The sequence below is a fragment of the Enhydra lutris genome, unplaced genomic scaffold (assembly GCF_002288905.1).
Source record: "Enhydra lutris kenyoni isolate GAN:26980312 unplaced genomic scaffold, ASM228890v2 scaffoldscaffold22, whole genome shotgun sequence".
Taxonomy (NCBI): Eukaryota; Metazoa; Chordata; class Mammalia; order Carnivora; family Mustelidae; genus Enhydra; species Enhydra lutris.
In genome coordinates, this window is record NW_019154106.1 from 3088051 (window position 1) to 3114657 (window position 26607).

Sequence of the window (26607 nt, forward strand, 5' to 3'; positions counted from 1 at the left end):
CCTGGGTGGGCAGCTCTGCTCCGGGACAAAGGCTCAGGGAGCAGCCAAGCTGCCCAGGGAAGGAGTGAGAGGCCCTCTGGAGGGTGCATGTCCCCAGGGGCCCTGTGGGGTCTGCTGGCTGGGGGGGGGGGTGGCACACTCACAACCCCAGTCGCCCACATTCAGGGTCCCTGCTCCCCTGGCATGGGTGTGCTGGACCAGGCCCGGGTGGCTGAGTGAGGGCTGGGTTCAGCGCAATCCAAGGTGATTTGGCCACTTCGAGCCCCTCTTGGTGGTCCCTGACGCCTGTAAATGCACAGTCCAGCCGGGCAGGTGACTGACCTGGGTGCCCCGTGCGACGGCTCCTAGAGGCAGGGCTGAGGACGACTGTCCCAGCTCCGCACCCACCCAGTCCCTGCCGCCAAGGAGCCCCTGGGGACGGAAGCCGGGCCAGCCACGTGCCTGGTGCTTCACTGCCTTGAGCAGTAGGAGTGTGTGAGTTCCTGCGCGGCCACGACGGAACACCACAGACCAGGGAGCTTAGAACAAGCCCAATTTATTCCCGCGTGGTTCCAGAAGCTGGAAGTCCAAACCCGGCATCGCGGGCTGGAACCAGGGTGTGAGCAGGGCCACGCTTCCCCCAGAGGCTCTCCCTGCCTCTTCCGGCTTCCGGTTCCAAGCGTTCACTCCTGGCTGGCCGCCGCGTCCCTCCATCCCTCCAGTCTCTGCCTCCGCCTTTGCGTGGCCTCCCACTCGGTGCGTCCTCTCCTCTTCTGTTTCTTCTAAGGGCACCTGCCTTTGGATTCACAGCACGCCCTAACTGAACCCAGGGTCGTCTCATCTTGAGATCCTTACCTAGTTACATCTGCAAAGACTGTTCTTCTCGGTCACAAGTCATAGGTCATGTGTTCTAGGGTTAGGGCATGGACATGGATTCTGGGGGGGACATGAAGCCCTCCTCGGTCCATCAGGCGTAGATTCTGGGTGTCACTGGGGAGACCCCTGCAGGGGCTCCAGGGAGGGGAACGTGAGGGACAGGCTCTGCCACTTGCTGGTGTGGGAGAGATTCAGACAGAGAAGCTGGAACCATTTTCCTCTCCTGGACTACTGCAATTGTCCTAGCTTCCTTCTCCCTCCCAGGGCCCCTCCTTATGCACTCTTGTCTGCCCTGGAACCCTCCCAGACTGCCCACCAGCCTCCCACAGCCCTCACCGTCCCCTCCTGCTATTTCTGGCCTTCCTCACGCTGTTCACGTCCCTGGGCTAGCTTCCCCACCATCCCCAGCACACACCTCTCCAGCGCCCACTCCCAGATGCCCAGCCACCCCTCTGGCCCTCTGGGTCTTCCTCACCTTCCCCTGGCCCTGGACTACCTAGGCACACATCTTGTCTGCATGCCCTGTACCATGCTGCAAGTGGGACCCCCGACCCCTGGGCCAGCTAGAACCCACACAGCAAACACATTCAGGGGGACGTCCTCAGGCCTAGCCGTGCCGGCCACATGCCAGGGGCTGCAGAAACGGGAAGTGTGCCCACACAGAGTCAATAGGAAAGACACGTGGAGCGGCCAGTCCTGTCTCAGAGGCTGGTTTCTTCTCTTGGCTGAGGAGGGGAGAGGGCCCAGCCTTCCCGAAGAGCTGGGGTCTATTAATGATCGACCTTCTGGGTTCTGTGAGCATAATGCTGCAAGGAAGTAGCACCCAAGGGTATAGGAGCATGAACCTCTGAGTTGGACAACACTTTGCCAAGTCTACCAACTACAGAGTAAAGAAGACCAAAGAAACAGATGCTTTATAACAAATTGGAGGCTGTTCGGTCTTTAAATCTGAAGGTCAGTAGCTAAAAGTATTCATTCAACAGGTCAAGGATACAGTAGCTTAAGTTCTCTGGGCCATTACCTCACTGTCACAAAATGGCTGCTGAAGGTCCAGCTGTAACATCCACATTCCAGGCCGGAAGGCCAAAGGAAGTGACAGGTTGGCACCTATATTGGAAAAGCCCAACTTTCCTGGAAATTCCCAGCATGTTTGCACCTACATCTCACTGGCTAGAATGACGCTATGCATCTCCCCACAATTTCAGGAGAAGCCGGAAATTATTCATTTTAGAACCTGGGGGTGTTGCTGCCCCAAACAGTAGCAGGCTTACAGCAGGACAGAAGAATGGGAGGCTGGCTATCGGCGGGGGTCCTGGCCGTCCCTGCCCCGCCAGGCCCTGCTGACCAGACATCGTCAAGCTAGAACCTGGAACCCCAGTGCTTGGAGAGACCCCAGGGACGGAGGAGAGAAGAGAAGGAGCAGGACATGCTCCAGCCCCCGTCCTGGGGAGTGCCTCTTCTAGCTGGGGTGCAGTTCGAGCCTGCCAGCCACTCACAGGCGCTCAGGAGACGCTGTGTTCGCTCCTTGGGGGAGAAAGCGCCTCTGCTTTGTTCCACCCCCGCAGCTCCCTGGCAGAAGTCAGAGCCAAACTGGGGGTGCCTGCCTCCCCAGCCAAGCCGAGAACCCCCAGTGCTCACGGTGGAAATGGAGCATGGCCACCCAGCGCTAGGCAGGGTGGGTCCTCGAGCCCCCCAGCATGGCACCTCCGAGCCAGGGCTGGCTTCTCTGCCCTTGGGCTCCCAGGAGGGGACAGTCCTGGGACCGCACGGCAGCAGGTGGCCCCGGCCCCCACCCCCACCCGCTGTGGAGCCGGCCTCCAGCCTGCAGAGCCAGCCCACACACTGACGCACCTCCGGGTTTATTTTAGACCAAACCTCATGCTCAGCACAGTCCAACAGACTTGAACTTTAACAAAAAAAGAAGAAGCATGACAAGCCCAGCCGCACCCTGTCATTTACAGCTGGCCCAGCCCCCCGGCTTCCGGCCACGTGGGGACATCTCTGCAGGGAGCCGGGCAGAGGCACAGGGCGGAGGGGGGTGATGACTGGGGTCTCCCAGGCCACTGTCCTACAGCTGGTGTGGGCAGGATCCAGCCCAGGGGACCAGTCCTGGGAGGGCAGGTGTGGCAACATGGGATGGCCTGAACCTGGGGGTGCCAGGCGTGTCCCCGTGGCCCGGGCCCCACCCTGCCCATCTCAGTCATGCAGGGCCACACCCCTTTCCCCAGGTTCCCCGCCAGTATCCACGCGCTCGCCTGCTCTCCGGGGCCTGAGGTCCCTGCCGTGCTCCTTAGGCTCCCAAGGGCCGAGCCCTGCTCCCTGCTGGTGGGCCACTCCACTGCCGTGCTGGACCAGCCTCCCCCGTTGGCCATCCTCATGCCGAACCGTGTGTCCCTCCAAGGCAGGGCACTGACATTACACAGTGCTTGATTTAACGGAGATGGTCTCGCAGACTTCAGGTAGAGGAGTGGATGGAAGGACGGACGGATGGACAGGTGGATGGAGAGCGGAGATTGTGAACAGGTGGGGAGCTAGGAGAAAAGGACGGGGATGGATAATGGCTCGAGTGGATAGAGGGACAGTTCAACCGATAGAAGATGGATGGGTGGACAGAAGGATGGATGGACAGAAGGAAAGAGGGAGAGAGGAAGCATCTCTGTAGGAACTCCCTCTGGCAGTGAGCATCGCCCCCAGGGTCAGCCCTTCCCCCATTCCCCGGGGGCGGGTGAGCTGTTCAGGGCACTGGAGTCGGTGTCTCCCAGCCAAGGCACACGTCTACCTGCTGCCCTGATCCCTGGCACCCCTTGGGCAGGTGTGAAGCTGGCAGCCTGGCCCAGTCGGCTCAGAGTGGCTGGGGAGCGCCAGCCCCCAGAGCATGCGACGGCCTGGGCACAGGGAAGCAGTCAAAGCATCAGCCAACCGCTAAAGTGGCCGTCACACATCCGGGTCCCCGGCAGCCCCAGGAAGCGGTCCGGTCCTTCTCACATCCAGATGGCACAGAAGCAGGAGCACAGATCCCAGGGCCAGGCCACGTCCTGCCCCAGCCCCTCCCCGCAACTCCCGTATGGTGAGGGGGACAGTGACAGGACCTGCCTCCCAGTCCAGCAAGGATTCGGTGAACTCCTTCCCGCCTGCTGCAGCGCCCGGCAAATGCCGCTCCCATCCCCCTTCCCAAAGAGACGGACCTGGTGGGAGCCTGGAGAGGCAGAGCGGAGAGCCCATGGGAAGCCATGCACGGGACCGGCGGTCGCCCAGAAAGGAGCGAAGCACTGACCTTCGCCACCACGTGGACGAGCCTCGAAAACATGACTGAATGGAAACGAGCCAGACACAGAGACCCCGTGTTGCATGACTTCATTGCCCAGAGCAGGCAGATCCACGGAGACAGAAAGTAGACCAGGGCTGGGGGGAGGGGGAGGGGGCGGGGCATGGCAGCCTGTGGGTACAGGATTTCTTCAGGCCAGTGAGAATGTTCTGGAACTAGATGGAGGTGGTGGTTGCTCCGCACAGCGAGGCATTAAATGCCACTGGTTGTGCACTTGGAGAGGATGCGTTGTTCATTATATGAATTTCACCTCGATTTTTTAAAAAGTACACATAAACAACAACAACAAAAAAATAGCTCGTGGGAGCAGGTCGTTGGGGAACAGGGAGGCGCCAGCATGGCTGAGGCAGAGAATGCCGGGAGACGGGGTGGGCGGCGGAGACGTGGGACCGGATCCTGTGGGCCTTGGGCCCAGGCGGGGGGGGGGGGGGGCAGTCTGCCGCGGGCTGTCTCTCCAGCTCACGCCGGCTTCGGGGGAGAAGGCAGGCCACGGGAGAATGTGGCTTTTCTCCAGGTCTCCCCCGGGCAGCCCGTGCCATATGTGACGTCCACACATGGCCCTGTCCGTCCCCAGCAGGCTGCTCTCCGCACCGCACCGGCTCCCGTCGGGCTGCCCAGGGCCACGCGCCGGTGGGGAAAGGTGTCTGGGTTGGCGGTGGCTGCCCCATGGGGTCCAGCCGGTGAGAGCAGGTGGCCAGCTGCTGCCCACTCTGGGGGCCGGGGACGCCCCCTCCTACCACCTGATGGAAGTGGCCAGATCTGGGGGTGTTGAAAGTGCACATTTTTTTTTTTAAAGCCCAAGAAAGCAGAGCTCCAGAGAGCTTGTCGCGTCCATGCAGCGCTCTCCTTCCTTGTCCTTCCCGTGGAGACGCCTCAGGGACCCTCGGAGGCCCGCCACGTGCCATCTGAGGAGGGACCGGGCCACAGCAGAGGCACCGCCGCTGCACGCGCACACGGGGCCTTCTCAGCTGCAGAGCACTTGGCCGACCCCGTGTGAAGGGGTCGTGGTACCGCCAGGTGCAGGGCGTCGTGCAGACCCCCGCCCGACCGGCACCTTCAGAGACCGAGCAAGAAAGGGGCAGAACCAGGTGCTTCCAGGCTGAGCTCTGTCCCCAGAAAAGATGTTGAAGGCCCGACCCCCAGAATGTGGCTGAATCAAGAGCTAGGGTCTTTCAGTGGGTGATTAAGGTAACATGGGGTCACCAGGGTGGTCCTGATCCCGTGTGACTGGGGTCCTTATGAGAAGAGGGGATCAGGACACAGACATGCATGGAGGGACGACCCCATGGGGACGCAGGGAAAGCACAGCCGTCCACACACCAGGAAAGAGGCCTCGGGAGGACCCGCCTTGCTCTCGCCTACACCCAGGGTTCTGGCCTCCAGGACCCAGGGGACAGTGAGTGTCTGGTGTGTGAAACCCATGTGTGGGACTGTGTCATGGCCACAAGCACTGACTCACACACAGGCCTTGAACCCCAACTTCTGATGCTAGTCCCACAAAGGAGGCCAGCAGAGCTGCTGTGTCTGGTCCATGGACCCCTGACCACCCCAGGCCACCAGGCTCTGGCTTCCCGGGCTTCACAGATGGACCCACTGGGGGGCATCCCTGGGCCCTCCTGCCAGAGCCGAGCCCCCCCACAACATCCACACCCAAAACGTGAAGTCACACGGATATGGGATTTGGAGGTAGCTATGGCAACTGCCAACGGGCCTGCGTCTTCCTGACGGCTTCTGGGGGCGCCTTCACTAGGCCGGAAGCTGCGTCTGCTGCGATGGGGCCTCCTCACCAGCGAGCATCTCCGAAGACAGGGCGTCCCTCCGTTTTCAAGGATACTTGCTTCATAGGTTGAGGTGACATCCTTGTGGTATAAATTAATCATTTTAAAGTGAACAATTCAGTGGGGTGCTGGGCAACCACGCACCCCCTCTGGGCCCTCCCGCCATGGCAGGTGGGCAGCTGCCCCTTCCGGGGTGGGCTTCGCATGGGGGAGAGGCAGCCCCAGGGCTGCCCACAGACGGCATCCCCACCCCAGGCTGGAGCCACACTGTGTGCTTGACCTCACCACCGCCCAGTGGGCGCGCAAAGAGCCAGCATGGGTCCATGGGCCTCAAGCCACACCTGCCCCCTTTTTCAAAATATTTGTAATTACGGTAAAAACACCCAAATGAAATTGACCGTCTCAGCCATGTGTGAGCACGCAGTTCGGGTTATTAACCTTACCCACGGTGTTCTGAGGCCATGCCCACCGTCCGTCTCCAGAACGGCTTTGCCTTCCCAGATTTAAACTCGGCGCCTTTCCCTCCCCCAGCCCCCGGCACCCATCACCGTGGATCTGATGACTCCAGGGCCCTCACAGAAGTAGAATGCTGTAGGATTTGTCCTTCTGTGACTAGTGTCCTTCTCAGTGTGACGTCATGTCACAACAGGTGTCCGATGTCTTTCCTTCTTGAGACTGGAGAGTAGCCAATCATGGGTGGACCATGTCTCATCCACGAACATGGACAGTTTCCACGTTGTTGGGACCACAGACGTGCAAGAACCCGTTCAAGTCTCCGCCTTCGGGTCTGGGAGCGAGGCACCCCGGAGTGGGACCAGCACATCACGTGGTAATTCTGGGCACACTGTTCTCCCTCGTGGCCACACCGTTCTGTGTTCCCACCAAGACCTTTCCGTGTGGTGCCCAGGTCCCACGTGTACGGGAGACTGGGTGCGGGGAGCGTCATCAATGGATGGGGTGATAGGCCCCAAAGATGCATTTCTGGCCCCGAACCTGGAAATTGCGAACTTTAACCCCCAAACTCCAACCCTCCTGATACGAATATGAACGTGAAGGCTCGTATCTGCCTCACGTCCGTGGTCCTTAGGGAAACAGAAACCGACACACGGAGATGCCCGCTCATGCCCAACAGGATGGCTCTGGTCAGAGGACGGTGACGAGGGCTGCGGCAGACTCAGAGAAATGCGAGCCTTGTGCGCGGCCGGTGGGAATGTCGGATGGGGAGAACGTGGCGGGTGCTCAGGACTTAAACTCAGAGTCGGGGTCTGATCCAGCAGGTCCCACTCGAGCGCGCCCGGACGGCCTGCTTCCACTGGGGATGTGGCAAATTACTCACCGTCTCTGGTCTCCCATCTGTGAGATGGGAGGTTCTGCACGTGACACACTGGCCCTGGGCTGGCTCCAAGCCCCTGCCAGCGACCTCCCCCCCCACGATGACCACCCAGAGAAGAGGGACAGGAAGGAAGGGACAGGGGGGCAGTGGCAGAGGTGGGACGGTCCGATCTCAGCCGCTTCCTTGTAAGGAGGAAATGAAACCCCAAGTGAACGATTTTTTGTGGCGTGTGGCCCAGAGGGGCCCAGGCAGTGGTCCCAGCCAGGGTGCCCCTCTTCCTGCAGCACGCCGGCCACCCCACCGTGCTCCTCCCCTCTGTGCCAGGGCATGGGGACCCCCGAAGAGGCAGGTTCGGGGGACATCAGCTGCTTAGGTTGGCAGCAAGTGTCCTGACTGTGTCTGTGTGTCCGTCCCCACCTGTGTCTCACTGTCCAGCTAGTCTGCGGAGAAGGGACAGTCCCGACGTGCGTTTCTGGAGTGCTTCTTTGCACCGTGTTCAGCCCCAGGCTGGAACCTCCAGCCCCTCGGCAGTCCGTGGCTTTCCCACTTCCCAGTCCGTGGCCGACGAGGAGCCTATGGCTCACGGGGAGGCTCGGGCAAGCTCCGTGCTCGGGGTGGAGTGGGGCAGGACCCCAGGACCCGCCGCCTGGCCCAACCCCCACAGCCTCCTCCCTGCCCTCGCCCCTGCTGCAGCCACAGTCCCTGGGTGGCCCCTGCAGGAGGCGCCACTTCCCCCGGCAGCCTTGGCCTCCGGCGGGAAAGGCCGTGCACGTCCACACTTTGCCGGGCTCCCCTTCCCTGCGGTGTCTGGGTCTGAGTCACCGAGTGCCCAGGACGGGGCTGTCCCTCCCTGATGAGGCAGCCTGGGTGGCAGCGGGGACGCAGGAGGCCGTGAAGTCCTAGCCCGGGGGGCCATGCAGGGTCTCCAGCAAGGAGACACCCCCTCGCAAGCCCAAGCTGACTTTAATTATACACATTAGTGCTGTTGGGCAAAGCTGCTGGAATCCTGTTTTAGCGACGGGCTTTCTGAGTTGGGAGCAAAACGACTATTTTAAACACACCAGGAAATAACCACTTTAGGATTCCCTGGCCAGAATCAGGCCCACCTGAGCCCACGCTGTTCCTCAGGCCCCCGGGGGCTGTTCCAGAATGACGTCCAGGCTGTGCCCCAGAGGAAGGGGGCAGCCTGCGTCTGCCCTCAGGCCAACCACCAGCACTCTCTTGGGAAGGCTGAAGTCAAGGGGTCCTAGGAGCAGTGGCAGAACTTTCTGGAGAATGTGGCCCAGGAAAGGCAATGCTTGTGTCCAGGACCAGGCCTCAGTGGCCCTCCGCCCTGCAGGGGGCTGCCCAGACCAAGATTGCAGAGTTCAAGGCCGTGTTGGAGGACCCAGGCCAGACGGGTGGGAGGGTCCAGAACGTTATGCAGAGAAGCACGGGGGCATCTTGTCCGCAGTGAGGAGACTGGGTGGCCGGCACGCAACTGGGAAGGGGTCAGGGTGCTCCCGGGGTGGAGGGCGGAACCAGCACAAAGGTGAGCTGGGTCCAGCTGGGGTCCCACGGACGCCGTGCCTCAGGGAAGGGGCAAATCCCCATCAGCAGGGCTGCCAGGAGGGAAGGAGGAAGGGGTCTCGCTGCCATTAGGGTAGGGGGAGTATTAGGAAGCACTGCTGGGTGAGTCTTCCTTGGGGAGGGGGCCAGACGCCCAGTGAGCCTCATGAGGGGCTATGGCGAGTGGGGCCCGTCTCCCTCCCGCGGGTAATCTGCCTTCCCCCATCTGAGCCCAGCCCACAGCTGAGCCGGGTCCAGACCCCAGGCCCCTAATCACGCGCCAGACAGGAAGGGCCACCTCAGCTGTGGGCTTACCGCAGGGTCCCGGTCCTAAACACGTGGTTCCTTTCGTCACGGACTTCCCCCACGTCTCGGTCGGAATGACGCCCCTCACCCCACACATATCAGCCCTGAGTGCAGGCTCCCCACTGCGTCATCTCCGTCATCCAAGGGAAGGCAGGCTCCCCCAGCTTGGCCCCAGCACCCGCTCTGTGAGGACCGTGACCCTCCGGGACCTGGGGGGCCAGTGTGCCACACACGCACCTGGTGCCCTGCCCCCATGCCCACCTCAGGCTCCACCAGCTCCCCCACCCCCCTGCCCTCCACACCTTCAGGTCCTCCTTGGTTTCCCTGGGGGGGAGCCAGCCCTGGAGCCCACCCACTGTTCTTGGAGGGTCTGCCTCCCCAGGGACCGCAGCCTGTCCGCTCTCCCACAGCGGAGGAGATAGTCTCGTCCGTCCCCCCACCCCACCGCAGCGCCCCACCCCAGGGCCTGCAGGCTCCCGGCGTGGATGTGGATTTCCTGACGCTCTCAAGTTGGACAGACAGGGACCCACTGGGCACCAGAACCAGGGCAGCTGAGGCCCCTCCCTGAGAGGGACCAGTTGGCCCGCTGCCCCGGCCATGAGGTGGGGCGGGGGCTCCGTCAGAGGGACAAGGAGCTCTTTGGCCTGGGGGGGGGGTGCTGGGACAATGGCATCCCGGACAGCACCTCCCCCACCTCCACCTCGACACCACCGAAGGGGCTGCCCTGGGGCAAGGGGTGCTGGGGAGCAGAGAATCCGTGCCTTGTCCTGACTCCCTCCCTGGCCGCACCTCGCCTTGGGAGCTTGTTGGCTTTTGCTCCTTCATTTCACCAAATGCCAGGTTCTCTGGCCTCGTGTCCGGACATCCGTGTGTCCGGAGGTCCGCGCACCCGCAGGTGGAGCACACCTGTGTATGCCCACGCGTGCCGTGGGGTGGGGTGCGGTGAGGGCAGCAGCTTGTCTCCAGGTTGGAGGGGACCTTCTACCACGTTCCAGACCACCGAGCCCCCAGAAGCCTCCCTGAACTGGCATTTAGCTCCCTCCCTCCCAAAGAAGGGGCCGGGACACACGTGCTTCCTGGCCATCGGGCACACGCACAGGACGGCCACCAGGGTTGTGCAGCGACGGGGCTTTCTGTGGGAGGTCGGGCTGACCAGGGGCTCAGCTGCATGTGCCGGCAGAACCTGATACCCGCAGCACAGAGGCCAGGCCATGCAGAAGTCTGTGCGCCGTTCATAGCACTGATGCTGTAACTACGTAGAGTCCTCAGCAGGGGGACACATTGGAGGCGCTCACGTGACGTTCCCTCTTGATCCTGCTTCGCTAATCATGCTGCAGACTTGGCCGGGCCCCTTCCCCTTATTCCAGTGGTAAGCCTGGGACCCTGGACCCGGAGATCTGCCGTGGGGCCATGCTGAGCCAGAGTGATGGGGAGGGAGGGCAGCTCTGTGAGATGGAGTTGGGGATGGGAGGGGGACGCGGTCGTGAAGCGATACTCCTAAGCAGCTGGTCTTGAACTGAAATGACAGACACTCACCAGGGGAATGACAAGGTAATGCGCTGAGAGCCCCCGAGCCCCCCAGTTCTTGCCCAGATGAGCCCCAGATGAGTCTGTCCTCACAAGACCCACCGCCAGCAGGACAGAGACGAATGCTGCTCAGATCAGATCAGAAAGGCCAGTTTACAAGCCCAGCCTTGGCTAAGGGAAGACCTTGGGCGGAAGCAGGGCTGGGGGTGCAGTGGCCCCTCCCCAGCAGAGCAGAGCCTCTAGCTTTACCTTTCTACATGGGTGTCACACACCCATCTTCACCCCTGCCTGTGGCACTGGCAGAGACTGGCGGGGGCTCCCTCTCCCAGGGCTGCAGATAGAACGGCTGGGGCTCAAAGCCCTAGTCCCAGGTCACTCGCTCCCTTGGGAAATGGGGAGCTGGAACCTGAACCCAGGCACTGGACCCCCCAGTGTGTCTGTACATTCCCAGGTATTTACTGAGCACCCGCTGCAGTTCAGGATCTGCACTGGGCATCATGATGCACGCTGACGCGTGAGGCCAGCGCCCCTGTGCTCTGCACAGGACACGCCACCCACGCGTGCACGCGGCTCCGCGGCCAACACAAGTGAATGCAGAAACGCGCCCACGGTGCCTGCACGGGCCCCTCAGGTCGGGCAGCACAGGAAGAAAGCGGCCACGCTCCGAGCCCACACTAGGGGGGTGTGCCCACGGCTGGCTGGGGCACGCAAGCTTCCTTGAGGGTGTGTGGAGTGGAGCTCCGGGCTGGAGGAAGTCCGGCGAGGCAGCCCCCCCACTGCTGCACGCCAGCTGCCCGGAGAGGAGGGTGGCATTTGGGGCCAAAGCGCCTGGCCAACCCTGGGGCGGCTTCGCTTCCTCTGCCCGCACAAGCCAGGGGGAGGCCATCTGGTGAGGCTCAGGCAGAGGGCTACTTCCAAGAAGGAGGTGGTGACCTTCTCTGTCCTCCAGAGCTGTCAGGGCTGAGGGAATAACGTGCTCAGCTGGTGACAGGGCGGGCCGAGGGCATCCTTGAAGGACTTCGTGGGAGCAGGTGGCAGGCCAGCCTGTGTCCGAGGCTGGGTGAGGGGCCTGGGCTGTCGAAAACCCGTGTGTCCAGAGGGACACAGGTCCCTGGGAAGGATGTGAGCTGGCACAAACAGGCAGTCAGAGAGCAGAGGAGACAAGATCGGGGTTGGAAGGAACCATGCTCGCACACCAGCTGAGAATCACATTGTGAGCTCCTGCATCTCGTTTGCACAAGTCCCGAAGCGCACGAGCTCGCACTCACCAAGGCCGACCCAGGAGGGTGGAAGTCTCCCCATTCAGCACCTTTTGAATCACGTCCCATGGGCACCACTTCCCATATGAAAGAACCTGCATATTTGATAGGAGAAATGTCCAGGAAGACGAGTTTGCAGCCATGCCTTGGGGCCGGCTTTCCCCCAGCTCAGCTCTGCTCTGCTGACTGAGGCCAGGGGACAGCCACCGCACACAAACAGCAGGAGACAGCAACAACATGGTTTCTGGAAGCCTGGGGTCGAGTTGGACCCTTGGCTGTGGAAGGGGGAGCACCCCACACAGCAAGCCGGGGCCCAGCACACGGGCCGACTGGACACCTGCCCAAGGAGCCGTGAGAGCCTGTACAGAACCCCAGGCCCCGCACAGGCATCCCAGGGACACGCGGCTACAGCACACGGCTGCCCACACCGCGGAGGCGCCTTACGGTGGAAGACGGGGATGTTGTCAGGAGAGACGGGACACCTCTGGGTGCTGCCCTGCACTGTCTCCGGGACGCACCATCCCGCGAAGAGGCAAGGTCAGAAAAGTGGGAGCAGCACATTCCCCTCTCCGCAGGGTGGGAACGGATCACACAAGCACGCACACGCACACAGCGATCTGCTCATGTCTTCTTAATGGAAAGATCATTCACACGCCCCATTTTTTTTTCAATTTAGTGCTGCCTCTGGGGCCGGGGGAGGAAGACAAAGGATTCTGAGTACTGATTGTCTTGTGGATCAGATTATAAAATTGGGTGAAAACTGCACATAATTGCAAAACACCAATCAACATCTTAAAAGTCAAAAACAAAATAATGTAAATGACCATAACTGCTAATTAAATTAGTGGCATTCACAGAGAAATCATTCCAAGCGGCAGTTTGCGTACATGGCAAGCAGAAGGCAGGAAGTCCTCAGCTCTGCTCGGCAATTAGACCGTTGGTCCTGGCGCCGTGTTGTTATCCTGGAACTGACGATCCTAATGGCGGATGGCTGGTTAACAGACGACGCGCACATGGACGAGGAAGAGACAAGTTCTCCCCTGCAGAAGAATCCCTAAACTTCATGAGGCTACCCAGCTCTTGGCGATGTGGGCCTTAACTGCCCACGCCAAGGTGCAGCTGAGCACGGTGACTTCCTGCCATAGGGGACAGTGCGGCCAGGACCTGAGCGCACCCCAGCCAAGTGAGCAAGGCCAGCATCACAGGGACGAGTCAGGGGCAGAGCACAAGCCTAGACGTGATGGAGTGGAAAGGGGGTGTTTCATCCTGGGTCCTTCTCCCAAACCCACAACCCAGTCTGACTGTGAGGGGCAAATCATGATCAAGAGATCATCTACAAAATTTCTGACAGGTACCCAGCACTGTCAAGGTCATCAAAACCAAAGAAGAGCCTACACACAACCCCAGGTCCCACACTGGCATCCCAGGGATGCGCGGGTGTGGCAAAGAGCTGTCACAGAGGAGAGGTGTCTAAGGAGACGCGGCTGACGGTAATGTGGGGTCCTAGATGGGGTCCTGGACACAAGAGGCACACTGGGCAACAACTAAGGAGGTCTGAATAGACATGTTCTTCAGTTAATATAACGTGTCAGTACTGGTTCCAGATGCACCACACTAACATAGGGTGTGCGCATAAGGAACAGCGGGTGTGGGGTCCGGGGAAGCCCTCTGTGCCACCTCCCCTCTAAGTTCTGTGCACATTTGAGACTGTCCTAAAATCCAAAGCTTGTTTGAAAACAAAGGATTGTCCCTGCAGTGGATTCAAATATATCCAAAATGGTTTTCCAAGATCCCTAAATTCACAATGACACTCCTTAAGGAATGGATCGCTTCGGAAGGAACATTAATCTGAGAACTCGCCAAAAAAAAAAAAAATTAAAAAGCAGCAGCAGCAACAGCAGCAAGCATTCTCTCTCCCTTCTTAGTACCCAGAGGCAGTCGAGCTGTTAGGAAAGGCAAGTTGCTCTTTTTAAATTATTCCAAATAACAACTGGAGAAGGTCAGCAGAAGAGCATCACCATTTCACAGACCCCGGAGGAAGAGACTCTGGGAGCTGCTCCAGACAGGCGGTGGATCCGGCCGGCCGCTCCTGAACAGCCCCTCTAACTAAATCTCAACATCACACAGAACTCCTGCCGACTCTTAGGGGCGCCTCGTGTGGGGGCAGAGGCCACCACTTGCCCTGATCAAACCCAAACGTGGTCCAGCTTCCAACCTCCAACCGACAGCAAAACAGAGGACACAGGAGCGTGATGTACAGACCAGAGGGTGCCACGTCTTCATTCCTCCAACACGTGAGTCCCAAGGGGCCAAGAGAGGACTGAGGAGCCCATAGATTAAACGAGACAAGTGACATGCCGGCCAGATGCGACGGGTCACTCTCGTGACTCCACTAAGCCGGCTCCGGCTCAGCCATGGGAGGGCGTTTATGTGACGATCTTAGTTGCCTTTTGGGGTGATCATGGTATTGTGGCTGTTATGTTTTTACCACAAGGCTGGGTCTTTAAATAAAAAAGCATGCTGAACTGCCCTCAGGCGAGGTGACAGGAAGCTGGAATTCCCTCCACAAGGATCACAGAGGGCAGCGGTGCATGGGAGAGGGAGGAGTCGGAACACCACGAGCTCTTCCTTGCTGCCACTAAGCGGACAAGACGGCGGCGGTCAGTCTGGTGTAATTGCCTCTCTGCTTTGCTATTTGCAGGACGTTTTTCCATAACAGAAATGGAAGAAACTAGCTTCTTTTCCAGTCAGTAGACTGTGTTAACAGCTTTAACAGAGAGAGTGAAAAGAACAGAGAATTCCCATATACTCTCTCACCCTTCCCCAGGCACCATTTCCCCTACTTGTAACATCTGTTCTGGTGTGGTGCGTGCTGGACAACTGACAAACCAGCATGGATGCATTATTATTAAGTCAAGTCCACCACTGACCTTGGTTCACTCTGCTTTGTATAATCTATGGGTTTGGACAAATGACGTGGGTCCAGCCTATGCTATGACAGCCCTGCCAGAATGACGAATTTGTCCGTGCTCCACCTGTTCCTCCCTCCCTCCTGCATCTGGCTGCCCCTGGTCTTGACTGTCTCCGTGCTCCTAACTTTTCCAGCATCTTCTGCAGTTGGCATCACAGAGTATGGAACCTTTTCAGATCGGCTTCTTTCAATAAGATGCATGTAAATATCCTTTGTGTCTTTTTGTGGCTTGAAAGCCTGTTTCTTTTGATCCCTGAAACATACTTCTTGGTCTGGATGTCCCACAGCTTGTTCATCCATCCACCTGCAGAAGAACATCTTGGTTGTGTCCAAGTTCTGGCAATTGTGGATAAAGCCGCTTTAAACTTTTATGTGCAGGTTTTTGTGTGGACATAGGCTTTCAGGCTTATTTGGGGTAAACATGAAGGTGTGCAGTTGCTGGATTGTATGCAAGCGCACGTTTCGTTTTGTAAGAAATAGCCAGCCCATCTCCCAGAGTGGTTGCGCCATCTTGCCTTCCCGCTGGCAGTGAGCGAGAGCTCCTGGCGCTCTGCATTCTCACCAGCATTTGGCATCAGCATTCTAGATTTGGGCCACTCTGATAGGTGTGTACTGCTATGTTGTTTTGATTTGCGATTCCCTAATGATATATGACATGGAGAACCTTTTTACATGCTTATTTGCCATCTATATGTCTTCTTTGGCAAGGTGTCTGTTCAGATCTTTTGCCCATTTCTTAATTGGGTTGTTTATTCCTTATTGTTGACTTCTAAGAGTTCTTTGTGTCTTTGGAGGCCAGTCCTTTGTCTGATATGTGTTCTGCAAAGAATTTCTCCCACTCGGTGGCTGGTCTTCTCTTGATAGTGTCTCTTGCAGAGCAGACGTTTTCGTGTTAATGAAGTCCTACTCACCGATTTTTTCTTTAACAAATAGTCATCACCAGACTTGGGTCACACAGACACTCTCTTGTATTACCTTCTAGGAGTTTCTTGGTTTTGTGTCTCACATTTAGGTCAATGACCCATTTTAGATTAAGTCTTTGTGAAAGGGTGTAAGGTCTGGGTCTAGATTCTTGTGTCGTTGTTTTGCAGGCGCATGTCCTATTGTTCTAGCCCTTTGTTGAAAAGTCTGTTTCCTGTCCACCGGATGGCCTTTGCTCATCTATCAAAGATCTAATGACTGCACTGATGTGGGTCTGTTTCTGGGCTCTGTCTTCTGTTCTGCTGATCGATTTGTCTAGTCCCTGACCAGTACCCAATTACCATGGTTTTATAGTAAGTCCTAAAGTCAGGTAGTACCAGTCCTCTGGGAGTACCGGTTTCAATATTGAGTTGGCTCTTCTGGGGCTTTTGCTTCCATAGAAACTTGAGAGGTGGCTTGTCAGTAATCACTAAACAATGGACTCGGACGGGAATCCACTCCTTAGGAGCCATTCCTAAGTACGCACTGCCTGCCAGGGAGCTTTGCACCTGAAGAAATCACCTCAGAAAGTGAGGCGGCAGGGTAGAGCCAGCAGCTCTGGTGGCACCCGTGGTGTGAAGGGCCTTGCAGTGTCCCATGTCCTGATGAGTGTTCTGGGGCTTCTTTGGCTTTTTGGTGCCCTGGTTCATCTCTAAGGGTCCCACCGGGGAGTTATCATCACCACACTGGTGACCTGTTCAGTTTAATGCTCTCTCTTTTTTGCTTTTTTTTAAGATTTATTTTATTATTTATTTGAGACAGTGAGAGAGCAAGGAGGGGCAGAGGAAGAAACAGAATCTCAAGCTGACTCCACACTGAGCATAGAGCCCAACACAGGGCTCGATCCCACAACTCTGAGATCATGACCTGAGCCGAAATTGAGTCAGACGCCTAACCGACTGAGCCACCCAGGTGCCCCGTTTTTTTGTTTTTTGTTTTCTTTTTTATTTCATTATTTATCTTAGAGAGCAGCTGTGCTGTCTTTTGGCGGATTGTAGTTTTGGCCTGACTCCACCCCCTCTTTGAACCATCTGGTACCTCAAGTAACAGTGGCTTGTGGAGGAAACCCTGCTCCCTGGTGCTCAAACATTGGGGCCACAGAGAATTCTTCTAGATGCAAAATCACCTCCAAACCCACACCTTCTCTGACTCACCTCTTCTGGCCATCAGGTGCCTTACACGTCCACACTTGTGAATATCTTATTCTACAACATGGTATCCGTTCCTGGCACTGTTTTACATTTTAATGATTTCTGTGCCTGCTTAACCTAAAGTATGCTGACTCTACAAAATGTTTGTGCACTCTTCTGATAAAGAGGGTGCTATTTGTTCAAGAAATACGTTGCTCTCCCCCTTGGAACCTGGGGATTGACAGACGACTCTGGCCTGCCCACGACACAGGAGTTAGGGAAGTGTCTAAAAACCATCCCGAGTCCGTGAGACTCCAGTATCTGTCCCAACAGAATTACACTGAAGTGTATTTTCAGGATGCTTTTATTTCTGCCACCGTTTGGCCTAAAGTATTTTTCTGCTTCCTATGGAAAAAAAAGAATTAATACAGAAGATGGACCCCCAAACAAACAGGCCATAGAAGAGATGAAGGACACAGATCATGCAGGGAGAATAGGAGTATGAAAAGGTACCATGAGTGTGCTCAGTGAGATAAGAGGAGATATTGGATCCTTGAAGTTAGAACGAAAAAATATTCCTTTTTAAAGTCACATTCACAAAACAAAATCAGAGCTCTTGAATTTAGAAATAGCAGAGCAGATATGAAAATTCTGATAGGTGAATTGTAAGATAAAACTGACAGGAATCTCCCAGAAAGAGAAGATGTGGGAAATTAAAGAGGAGAGATAAATAAATTGGAGGAAGGAATAAGGTTGACTCGAAAAGTAAAGCAAGGGAATGAATGGCCAAGACATAGTTGAACGAGGCATTCTAGAATGTAAGGGCATGAGGGTCCCCATGGAAAAGCCCCCACCCCAACCTCCACCCAGGGACCCAGTGTGGGAGGTGAGGACAGAGCCACACACAGTGCATGTCAGCACACCTCAGACAGTCTGGAGGAGAGAAGCAGTCTAACAAGGCTCTCCAGCCTCTTGGTGGGGCAGCAGGGAGCATACGAAGGTTCCACAAACATGATCGGGTCATAGATCCCTGCATAACAAACCTGGAAACTGAAGTAAGTGAAGCATACCCTTCAAACTCCTGAAGCAAAATTCTTTCCAAACTAGAACTATGTGGCCCAGAGAATGTGTGTTCTGGAGTTACTAACCCATAAATATCAATTAGTTCAAGATGTTTGTTCAGGTCATCTATGTCTCTACCGATTTTCTTGTCCAGCTGAATACAAAGGCATAGTCAGTGTCCTGCTGTATTTGCAGATATGCCCAGTTCTTTTATTCCATCAAACTTTCCTTCAGTATACTGAAGCCCTGTGAACAGGTGCATAAATGTGTGACTGTTGTCCTTGTCGTGAATTCCCTCATAGCATTATGAAGCATCCCTCTTATTTTTGGTAATACTCTTTTCCTGAAGTCTATCTTTTTTTTTTTAAGATTTTATTTTATTTTATTTGACAGATAGAGATCACAAGTAGGCAGAGAGGCAGGCAGAGAGAGAGAGAGGAGGAAGCAGGCTCCCTGCCGACCAGAGAGCCCGATGCGGGGCTCGATCCCAGGACCCTAGGATCAGGACCTGAGCCGAAGGCAGAGGCTTTAATCCACTGAGCCACCCAGGCGCCCCAAGTCTATCTTTTTTAATAACAACTTTATCCAGATATAATTCATGTCCATAAAATTCAACTATTTAAGGCACCCAATGTGGATTTTAGTATATCCACAGAATTTTGCAACCATGTGCACAGTCTAATTTTAGAACATTTTGTTACAGAAAGAGATCTCACACCCATTGACAGTCATTCCTCACCCCCCATCCCCTTCTCTTTGCTGCTAGGAGTAACACCAGGAAATTTTGTGTGCAGGAACTTGTTTGAGCCTGTCTTCAGTTCTCTTGGGAATATGCCTGGGAGGGGAGTTTCTGGGTCATCTCATATCTCTGTGTTGAACTTTCTGAGGAATTGCCAAACTATTATTCAAAGTGGTTGAAGTCTCCCTTGTGTGATATTAATATGGGCACTCCACCCATGGGAAACCTTGTGTTCATTTGCTTTCAACCTCTTTGTCTTTGTACCTAAAGTGCACACACAGCATATTAGATCTTTCTTTGTAACCCATTTGTATAATCACTGCTTTTTACCTAGTTTTATCCCGTTCACATTTAATATAATTATTAGTGCCATTCAGTGTAGGCTCACCAGTTTATTTCTGTTCATCTATTCTCTTTTTCTCTGCTCTCCTTGGATTATTTGACTATTTTTATTGTTTTAAGATTTATTTATTTAATTGAGAGAGAGCAGGTGCTTGCACATGCGGGGGGGGGGGGCAGAGGGAGCCACAGACTCCCTGCTGAGCAGGGAGCCCAATTGAGGCTCGATTCCAGGACCCTGAGATCATGACCTGAGCTGAAGGCAGACCCTTAACCTACTGAGCCCCCCAGTCACCCCTACTGACTACTTTTAGAACTCCATTGTAATATACCACCTTTTTGCCATACTTTACGTTCTCTTTAGTGGCAGGCTCTGGGACTACAATATACATCCTTCACTTTTCAGTGCAGTTAGAATTCATACAGCACAGTTCACAGGAAATGCAACAACTTGCAACCAGGTAGGCGTGTGCGTCTCCCTCCTGCCTTCACGGCGCTACAGTGCCACAGGCTTCACCTCTACTGTCGTTGTAAGCCCCACAAGACATTACTTTTGCCTCGGTCACACCTATTGTTTAGATAGGAGGGAAAACCATCTTTAATACTTTACCTATGTAGTTGCCATTTCTGATATCCTCAGGCCTCTAAGATCTAATATCATTCCCATCCAGCTTGAAGAACTGCCTTTAACAGGTCTGCTGGCAACAAATTCTCAAGGTTTCCATTCATCTATAAATGTTTTATTTTACCTTCACTATTTAAAGATATGTTCACTGGATATAGAATTCTAGGTTGGCAGTTATTTTATTTATGCAGTTTAAAAGGATCCACAGTCTTGCCTCTGGTTTCTGATGTGAAGTTCATGATCATCAAAATCACTGTTCTTGGGGCGCCAGGGTGGCTCAGTGGGTTGGGGCCTCTGCCTTCGGCTCAGGTCATGGTCCCGGGGTCCTGGGATCGAGCCCCACATCGGGCGCTCTGCTCAGCGGGGAGCCTGCTTCCTCCTCTCTCTCTCTGCCTGCCTCTCTGCCTACTTGTGATCTCTGTCAAATAAATAGATAAATCTTTAAAAAAAAAAAAAAAAATCACTGTTCTTCTTTAAGGAATGTGTCATGCTTCTCTGGCTGCTTTAAGAGTTCCCCATTTTACCTTTGGCTTTCAGCAGATTGGCTATAATGTGCCTGGGTGAGATTTTCTTTATATTTACCCTGTTCGGGATTCATTGAGTTGTTTGTTTTTGTTAATGTATTTTTTAAATGATTTTATTTATTTGACAGAGAGAAAGCACAAGGAGGCAGAGCAGCAGGCAGAGGGAGAGGAGAAGCAGGCTCTCCACCAAGCAGAGAGTCTGATGCAGGGCTCGATCCCAGGACCCCAAGATCATGACCCGAGCTGAAGGCAGAGGCTCAACCCACTGAGCCACCCAGGCGCCCCGAGTTTTTTTTTTTTTTTTTTAAGATTTTATTTATTTGAGAGAGAGAGAGCAAGACTGGGTGTGGGGGCAGAGGGAGATGCAGGCTCCCAGCTGAGCAGGGAGCCTGATGTGGGTCTCAATCCCAGGACCCTGGGATCCTGCAAGGCAGACAGTTAACCTACCGAGCCACCAGGTACACCTCCACTTAGTTTATAAATCTGTAAATTGATGTCCTTCACCTGATTGGGAAAGTTTTCAGGCATCATTTTTTTTTTAAGATTTTATTTTTTTTAAGTTTTTATTTATTTGACAGGCAGAGAGGCAGGTGGGGGTGGGGAGCAGGCTCCCTGCTGAGCAGAAAGCCTGATGCGGGACTCAATCCCAGGACCCTGAGATCATGACCTGAGCCAAAGGCAGAGGCTTTAACCCACTGAACCACCCAGGTGCCCCTCAGCCATCGCTTTTTTAAATTCTCTTTCTGACCCATTTTCTCTTTGTTCTGGGATTCCAAATTCTTACCTTCTAGGACTCGAAATATTAGACATTTTGACATTGTCCCACGAGTCCTTAAGATTCTCTTCACTTTGGAAATCTTTCTCTCTTTTGTTGTATTGGATAAATTCTGTTGATGTTTCTTCAAGTTCACTTTTTGCTCCACCATATCCATCTCACTATTAAGGGCTTAAGACATTGTATTTTTCAGTTTTTTTTTTTTAAAGATTTTATTTATTTATTTGAGAGAAAATGAGTGAGAGAGAGCATGAGAGAGGAGAAGGTCAGAGGGAGAAGCAGACTCCCCAAGGAGCTGGGAGCCCGATGCGGGACTTGATCCTGGAAGTCCGGGATCATGACCTGAGCTGAAGGCAGTCGCTCAACCCACTGAGCCACTCAGGCGCCCATATTTTTCAGTTTTAACATTGTCACTTCTTTTTACATTTTTGTTTCTTGGATATTTCCTACCTTTTATGCAATAAGAGTATATTTTCCTATACTGAGAGGAGTATTGTTATAATGCTGCTTTAAATCCTTGTCTGATAACTCCAACATCTTGGGCATGCCTGAGTTCATCAAGAAGGTTTTCACCATATCCTGAGTATTGTAAAGGTTATGCTGTGACAATCTGGATTCTGTTACATTCCTTGGATGAGTGTTGATGTTTGCACTTTAACTAGTAATTACCTTGGTTAGTCTCAAACCAGAAAGTGGCCAGCCCGCAGACAGCAGCTCAAATTTAGGTTCAGGCACCCTAGCCTCATCTGCAAGCTGCGTTGGTCAGGCCCGGTCAGGCCTGTTCAGGCACAGTTCATACATGCATCAGAGATCTGGAGTGTACACATAGCACATGGAGCTGCCGTTCTCTGGCTCTCTCTTTTCTGGGATTCTCCCCTCATTTTGACAGCTGTGGCCACCCCACATTCTGTCCTCTGATTTCTTAAGCCAGAAAACCTGCCATTTTCCATCAGAGGTTCAGGTGACCCGCATTACACTCTGTCCATGGCCCAAAGCTTCCAATTTTCCACTCCCATCCAAAATCTGCCTACCTCAGTTCACATTCCAGAGCTTTCATGGAGTCGTTCTTGTTTGTTTGAGTTTGGGGGTGAGGGGATTATTTTTTCCCAGACTGTGTTGCCTACAGAGGAGATGGTCTCAGGAACTTTCTTTACCTTACCCCTCAACCTCCAATTTTGTACCCAGACTCCCAGTTAAGTGTGCACATAAAGCCATTTCCAGAGTGCCTGGGTGGCTCAGCCAGTTAAGCACCTGACTCTTGGTTTCAGCTCAGGTCATAATCTCAGGGTCATGAGATCGAGCCCCACACTGGGCTCCAAGCTGGGTGTGGAGTCCACTTAGGAGTCTCTCTCTCTCTTCCTCCCCACCCTTGCTCACTCTCTCTCAAATAAATATATTTTTTAAAAAGTCATTTTCCAATAAACAATGTCAACAAAAAAAACCTCTGCCAAATTCCCTTCATTGGGAAGCAACTAGAGAATATTCTTTACCAAAAATGAGGCTTTCTACTAAGTAACAATCAATATGTCCAGGGGTTGTGGGATTCAGGTGAGCCCAACACAAGACCAGACAGAAAGGAATCCTGGGGCACAGGATTAAAGTACACCGAACCCACACTGTGCCGAGAAGAGCAGAAGTCTTTGGGAGCGGTTTCTTCAAGTAGATAAACTTAGCAAAAGACCCAACATATCTGAAGATCTTGAAAAGAGATTTACATAATTAGGAAGCATTTGGATTGGAATTACTGTTAAGTACATAGCAAATTAAACCAACACGCAAACAATAGAAAATGATTTCGCTCCAGGGAAAACATGCTATATAGGAAAAAACAAAGTAATCATAACACACTACATGGCTTAGCTACGAATAGCTGCACCGCCTGGTTGTGAGCTACATCCCGAGTGTGGATCCAGTTGGAGTTCTGACAGAACTATAACCCGGGAGTGGAAGTCCTGGGGGAGGAGAGGGAGCAATGGGAGAAAATACCTGAATTAGTGATTCTCAGCTGAGGGGGATTCTGACCTCCCCGTGGACGTTTGGTGATGTCTGGAAACGCGTCCAGTGGTCACGTCTGGGAGGAAGGGGTTGTGGCCGGCAGCCAGCATATGGAGTCCAGGGACGATCACCAATACACCCGCGTGTGCTCGCACAACAGAGAACTAACTGCTCCACGACTGCAGGGACGCCACCGTTCAGAACCCCCGAGCAAGGTCATCGTTTGCCATAGTGGTGTGTCAGCAGACGACATCTAAAATGTAAACACCGAGGAGCAGCTACATAAGCGTGTTGAGAGACACAGGGCTAGAGCAGGAAGAGTGTGCTGAAGGCTCTGGGAGTGAGAAGGGCCCTGGGTGGCGCGTCCTCTGGGTTTTGTAGCAAGCCTTGTAGACCCGTCTCTTCAAGCCGTGTGCATGTGTGAGTCTTCCATCCAGAATAACCATTTCAGTGGAAGAAGACAATGGTTTAGAAAAGCACAAAAGTGCAGGGGAAGGCTTGTCTTTGTGTTCTTCACAGAAGTTCTCTGAACCATGGTGGATGCCGGGCTTGGGTTCCTGCCCTCCACCAGGATGTGGCCGTGGTGTACTACCTTCTAGGTGGCCCCACGTCTGTATATAAGAATGATGAATGCAGAGACCTGCTACTCTGCCCTGCCATTAACTGGATCTGTGGTTTATAATGTTTCTTTGAGAATACAATCCCAGGAGCCTCCAGATGTGTGCTCACCTTCTCCTGATGTGGCAGGAGATTGTGGCACACCCGTCCCCCAGGTGGCAGCGTACCAGCACTGCAGGCCCAGGTGCTCTGCACAATGTGCCAGCCAGGCATCTGAGGGAGCAGGAACATTTCACCCTCTCAGTCTCTGTGGCTCCTGTGCCCACACACGCAGTTCACAGCATCTGTGAGGGCCGGTGGCTGGTTCCAAAGTCCCGTTATGGGATAAACTGAATTTCGAGTTTGTTTAAAGGCTGGGAAATTGTAAAGCAGGCTCTGCTCTTTCTCCTGTGCGCACGCACCCTGTGCTGGGGAGGAGACTGGAGCTGAGGATCCTGTCCTGCCTTTGGTCCTGGTCTCGTGGGTTCCAAGTTGAACGGTGCTGCCTTGCACCTTTGCCCGCTTTTCTGGCGGGAGGGTATTGGTAGGCATCCCAGCACACGCTCCTGGCACCCCTGTGCCCTCGCTGTCAGAGGGCTCACCCGTGCACCTGTGACATCCACAAAAGCCCAGGGCCACACAGCCCATGGCTCTGACCTTGGTATGTTTCTCACTCCGGAGGAAGAACTCCATCCAGAGCAGGGTGGGAAGATGGGGCTGGTTGAGGGGAGGGGGCACGGGGAAAGGAGAAAATGAGAGGCCCACGGTCAGAGCAGGCTTGAGAAGCCAGTCCTTCTGTCCCATAGCAGGTGCCACTCTGGTCCTCACTAGGAAGCAGAGGCGGCTGGGAGTGCGGTTCTGTTTTGGGGGCCCAGCCTGAGGAGGAACAGCTGGGACGTGCTGGACAGGACTGCCGAAGGCAAGGGCGCTCCCCTGTGGATGGACAGAGGCGGGGTCTGGGGCGCTGCCGGCACCGTCCTCCTGTAGAGAGGCCCCCACCCCCACCCAGCTCCCACTCCCCGGCTCCTCCTGCCTGGACCAGTTGTCTCAGATGGCACTCAGCACCGCCGGGGTCACACTTGTTCACAGACTCGGGTGTGGCCAATGTCCCCGAGAACATGAGCTGCAGAGGGCAGGGACAGACCGCCCGCCAGGATCACCCTTTTTGTCCTGGCTCTTAGTGGGTGCTCTGAGCAACAGTGCTGGATGATGGAACGAGCAACGTCACTTCCCTGGGGCACGTAAAGGAAAGGTGGGGCAGGGAGGGGCGTCATTTGTCACCAAGAACAGCTGTGACACACACACCCCCCCACGAGTCCTCCCGCTGTGTGCTCCGAGGCGCTCCGGGAAGAGCTCGCCCTCACTGGCGTGCAGACCTGGATGCTCGGGTGTGAGGACGGTGAGAAGTCACCCAGCATGGTGACGTCTCTGCCTGAGGCGACCTTGGACTTTAAAGGTTTTTAGGGAATCTGCACCGGGAGCAAGTACAACACAACACGGGGCTGTCGGTGGTGGGGTGGGCCGGGCACTGGCTTCTTCTCATTTGTTCTCTGCAGTGGGGGCTTTTCTTTCTTGGAGGACAGTGCATGGGGTGGCCATGAACTCCACCACCTGTGGGTTCACTCCCTGTGCTGCCCCCCAGCCCCGTGCCCGGCACGCCCCCCCCGGGGGCTGTGGGGACAGCAGGTGCCAGAGCCCCCTCAGGACAGGGCCAGTTCACCAGGCCGGGGATGTGCAGCCCCAGCACCTGAGATCTGCCTCCCTCTGTACTCTCACCACCGTGGTCCGGCCTGTCTTCGTGCCCGCCCCCAGGGCAGTGGGTGGGAGCGGACAAAGTAGGTCTGCCACGGGACCTAGCTCTGGGAGATGCAGTCCTGGCTCTGCCTGCCGATGCCATGGGGACATATGGAGGTCAAGAAATGGGCCTCGGGCAGGAGGTCAGCAAACACCTGAGTGGCCACGATGGGGGCCTCATCCTGGATCCCTGGATAAGCAGGGCAGGGACCTGGAGTCCTCAGTGCCTTGTCAGCCAAGCTTTTACGCCTTTTCCAGCCTCCCTGGTCACCAAGGAGGGAGGAGGGAGCACCTGGAGGAAATGGGCCATTTTATGTGTGTTCCCCAAATATGTGAGAAACAATCAGTGTTTCCCCTTAAGTGTGAAAACGGAAAGCTGTAGGGCCACACCCCGGACCCTGGAAATCTGTCTGGCAGCCAGGAACTTCATCCCAGCCCTGCCCAGAGTGAGCACCTCAGTGCCCTCGGGTCAGACGAGCGTCCGTCGTACCCGCCGGGCAGCTGGGACCTGCCCCGCACGGCTTTGATTCCCAAGCCACAGTGGTTTCACGCTGCTCGTCTGCTGACCACCGTCCATCCGTCCGGAGGCAGGGCTACTGCCACCCAGGGGTGGGCACGGTTCCCTTCAGCCCACGCGGCCCCACGCCCACAGCCCCCGTCTTCCCGCAGGTGAACAACGAGAACGTCGTCAAGGTCGGCCACCGGCAAGTCGTGACCATGATCCGCCAGGGTGGGAACCACCTCGTGCTCAAGGTGATCACGGTGACCAGGAGTCTCGACCCGGACGACACCGCCAGGAAGAAAGGTGCCCGCCCTGCCCCGCCCCTGCGCTCCAGCCACCTGTGCTTGGACACACTCAGGCGCCCCCCACACCTCCTCCCGCTGGGGTGCCGGCCCCCTCAGAGGAGGGAGAGAAGCCACAAAGGGAGGCTGAGAGATGCCTGTGGGCTTGCACACCGCACACAGGCGGCGGCACGCACGGCTGTGCTCAGCAGCCAGGGCCTGGGGGGCGTCCGCACACGTACGAAGCCCACGGCCCAGCGGTGATGAGGGGGCGGCAGCCAGGGAGGGGCTGTGAGGCTGCTGGAACGGTCAGTCCCGTTAGTCACTGGCAGGCACGGCACAGACAGAGCTGAACCGGCCTGGCCTCCGCGGATTTCTCGCT

The 26607-nt window shown here is 55.4% G+C and overlaps 1 protein-coding gene across 1 annotated transcript in view; it reads left to right on the forward strand.

Annotated features, from left to right (window-relative positions):
- Nucleotides 1-26607, forward strand: part of LOC111150006 (SH3 and multiple ankyrin repeat domains 2) — a 397663-nt gene that overhangs the window by 345235 nt on the left and 25821 nt on the right. Inside the window, exon 16 of the mRNA XM_022507316.1 lies at nucleotides 26112-26247. Coding sequence (XP_022363024.1) covers nucleotides 26112-26247 — 136 coding nt within the window. The remainder of the gene's footprint in view (nucleotides 1-26111; nucleotides 26248-26607) is intronic.